The sequence below is a fragment of the Helianthus annuus genome, chromosome 15 (genome assembly GCF_002127325.2).
Source record: "Helianthus annuus cultivar XRQ/B chromosome 15, HanXRQr2.0-SUNRISE, whole genome shotgun sequence".
Taxonomy (NCBI): Eukaryota; Viridiplantae; Streptophyta; class Magnoliopsida; order Asterales; family Asteraceae; genus Helianthus; species Helianthus annuus.
Genome location: NC_035447.2, coordinates 159,202,099 through 159,204,165, shown reverse-complemented (window position 1 = coordinate 159,204,165; position 2,067 = coordinate 159,202,099). Strand labels below are relative to the sequence as shown.

Sequence of the window (2,067 nt, the reverse complement as noted above, 5' to 3'; positions counted from 1 at the left end):
AAATTTTAAATACAGAGATCCGCTTTGTCTTCGATATTCAAGTTTATTATTATTGGTAAAAGGGCAGGTATAAATAAATGTACACTCCTGGGTGCATCGCACGGGTGTACCCAGCCAGCCAGCCACCGGTTAATAATTAATTAAAACTCATCAAACCAACTAAAAAACATACTACTCTTTCTTTCTTTCTTACGTAGGACGTTGTCATGCAGTCTCTCCCGCTATAAATGCATCATCTTCTCGTCTCCTTTGAATGTCAATCCAGTCTTCTCCACCTCCACCGCCCCCCTCACATGGCTGATTTCCAAATTAGGCTTCTTCTGAACGTTGTGTTCAGAGTCTTCACGGCTTTCATCACATGCACCGGTTTGTTTTTTTAATCACATACATACTTATTCAGAAACCTTTCTTACTAACTACTATCGGATCGGATGCAGTAGGAGCGCTAATTGGTATAATCACCGGTGCGATCAAAGGGCAGGCCACGGAAACCGGGATGCTTCGTGGGGCGGGTGCGGGTGCAGTCAGCGGTGCGATCGTAGCGTTGCAGGCCGTGGATATGATAGCTAATGGCGAACCCTTCTCCAAGGTTTACCCCCTCCCTCATTCAGCAGCTTACGGCCGGCCTTCTGTTCGGTTCGGTTAGGCTTGGTGGTGTTATGTATTTACCAGTTAACATGTTGGTGGTTGCAGGTTGCACTGTTGCGGAGCCTTCTCCATGGGAAACTGTTCATCGAGTGGGTGAGTCAATCTTTAAAGCATCATTGTCGCCGATGACGAAAGTCGCAAATTGTTGGCTTCATTTAACATGAAAAATCTACTTAGTAAAAAATAATAATAATTATTAACATGTCACTAGTTTTAATAAGTCCTTTGAAACATATCCAGAACATGACGAAAATATTCCTGCCACTTGGTGGGGTTTGTTTTATAAATTTAATGTATGTGTTTCAATGATAGTCAATAGATTCTTGAATCTTCAGAGAAAATAAAACAATAATCATAGCTAGATATATTTTTTCTTCTAGGATATTTTACATCATACTCTTGATGATTTATTATATATGCAGACTAGTGCTATGGAAACGAGTTTTACAGACATGTTTGACATGGAGAACACTGTGACAAGAGGATTATCCGAAGAAGATATAAACGACTTACCAAAACACGTATTTGAAGGTTTGTCCAATAGAGATGATACATCTAACGAGACAAACTGTGTGATTTGTTTGCAAGATTTAGAGAACAAAGAAGAAGGAAGAGAGCTACCAAGCTGTAGACACGTGTTTCACGTACAATGCATAGACGAATGGCTTATCAGGCAGGGTTCGTGCCCGGTTTGTAGACGGAATGTTATCGTTTAGCTTTTTCGGGGAATATGAAACTAGGTTGTTTGTCACGCTTTTAAAGTAGAAATATAATTACTACCATGTAGTTAAAAGAATAATAGACTTTTTAACAAGTAACACTGTAAATTTGTTTATCGTGCTTGGCATGTATAATTTCGCCATCATACTTTAACAAGTCGAAATAAGTGAACTGAAAAATAACTAGATGGCAGATAATATGCGGTGCTCAATATGTATGGCTCATGTGGGTGAAAAAAATTGCCAAGTGGCTAGCTATGACAAATACTTCAATTTCATATTTTTTATTTAAATGGATTCAATAGTTAACATACTTACTGATTTAATATCATAGGAAGGAAGAACAAGTTTTTTTATGCCACAACTTTAGAATCAATATTAGCTACCTGGATGTTGACTCTTGCCTATATGATGAACAAAGGACATTTTAGTTTTTTATCACATCCAAACAAGGAAAATTTAGTAAATTACTCGTTCAATCAAATCACCCCTACTTTATTATTTATTAGATCGCCCATTTTGGGAGGTTTTTTGACATCTTCTCCTAAAAAAATGACTGACCACGCCCTTCCATCGCCTCCAGGGGCGCTTTTCTTGATAAATTAGGTTGGGGCGTTCCAAATCAAACGCCGGGTCAAGATAAGTTGGGCCAATCAGATCATTCCAAATCAAATAATATTCGTTTTAAATTAAAAAAAAA

The 2,067-nt window shown here is 38.1% G+C and overlaps 1 protein-coding gene across 1 annotated transcript; it reads left to right on the top strand.

Moving 5' to 3' along the window:
- The first annotated feature begins 239 nt into the window (after positions 1 to 239).
- On the top strand, positions 240 to 1,507 carry LOC110910754 (NEP1-interacting protein 2). Its single transcript, XM_022155359.2, has 4 exons — positions 240 to 366; positions 438 to 589; positions 694 to 741; positions 1,071 to 1,507. Exons 1-4 carry the CDS (start codon positions 294 to 296, stop codon positions 1,362 to 1,364), a joined length of 567 nt encoding a protein of 188 aa, XP_022011051.1. The 5' UTR covers positions 240 to 293; the 3' UTR covers positions 1,365 to 1,507.
- The last annotated feature ends 560 nt before the right edge of the window (positions 1,508 to 2,067 follow it).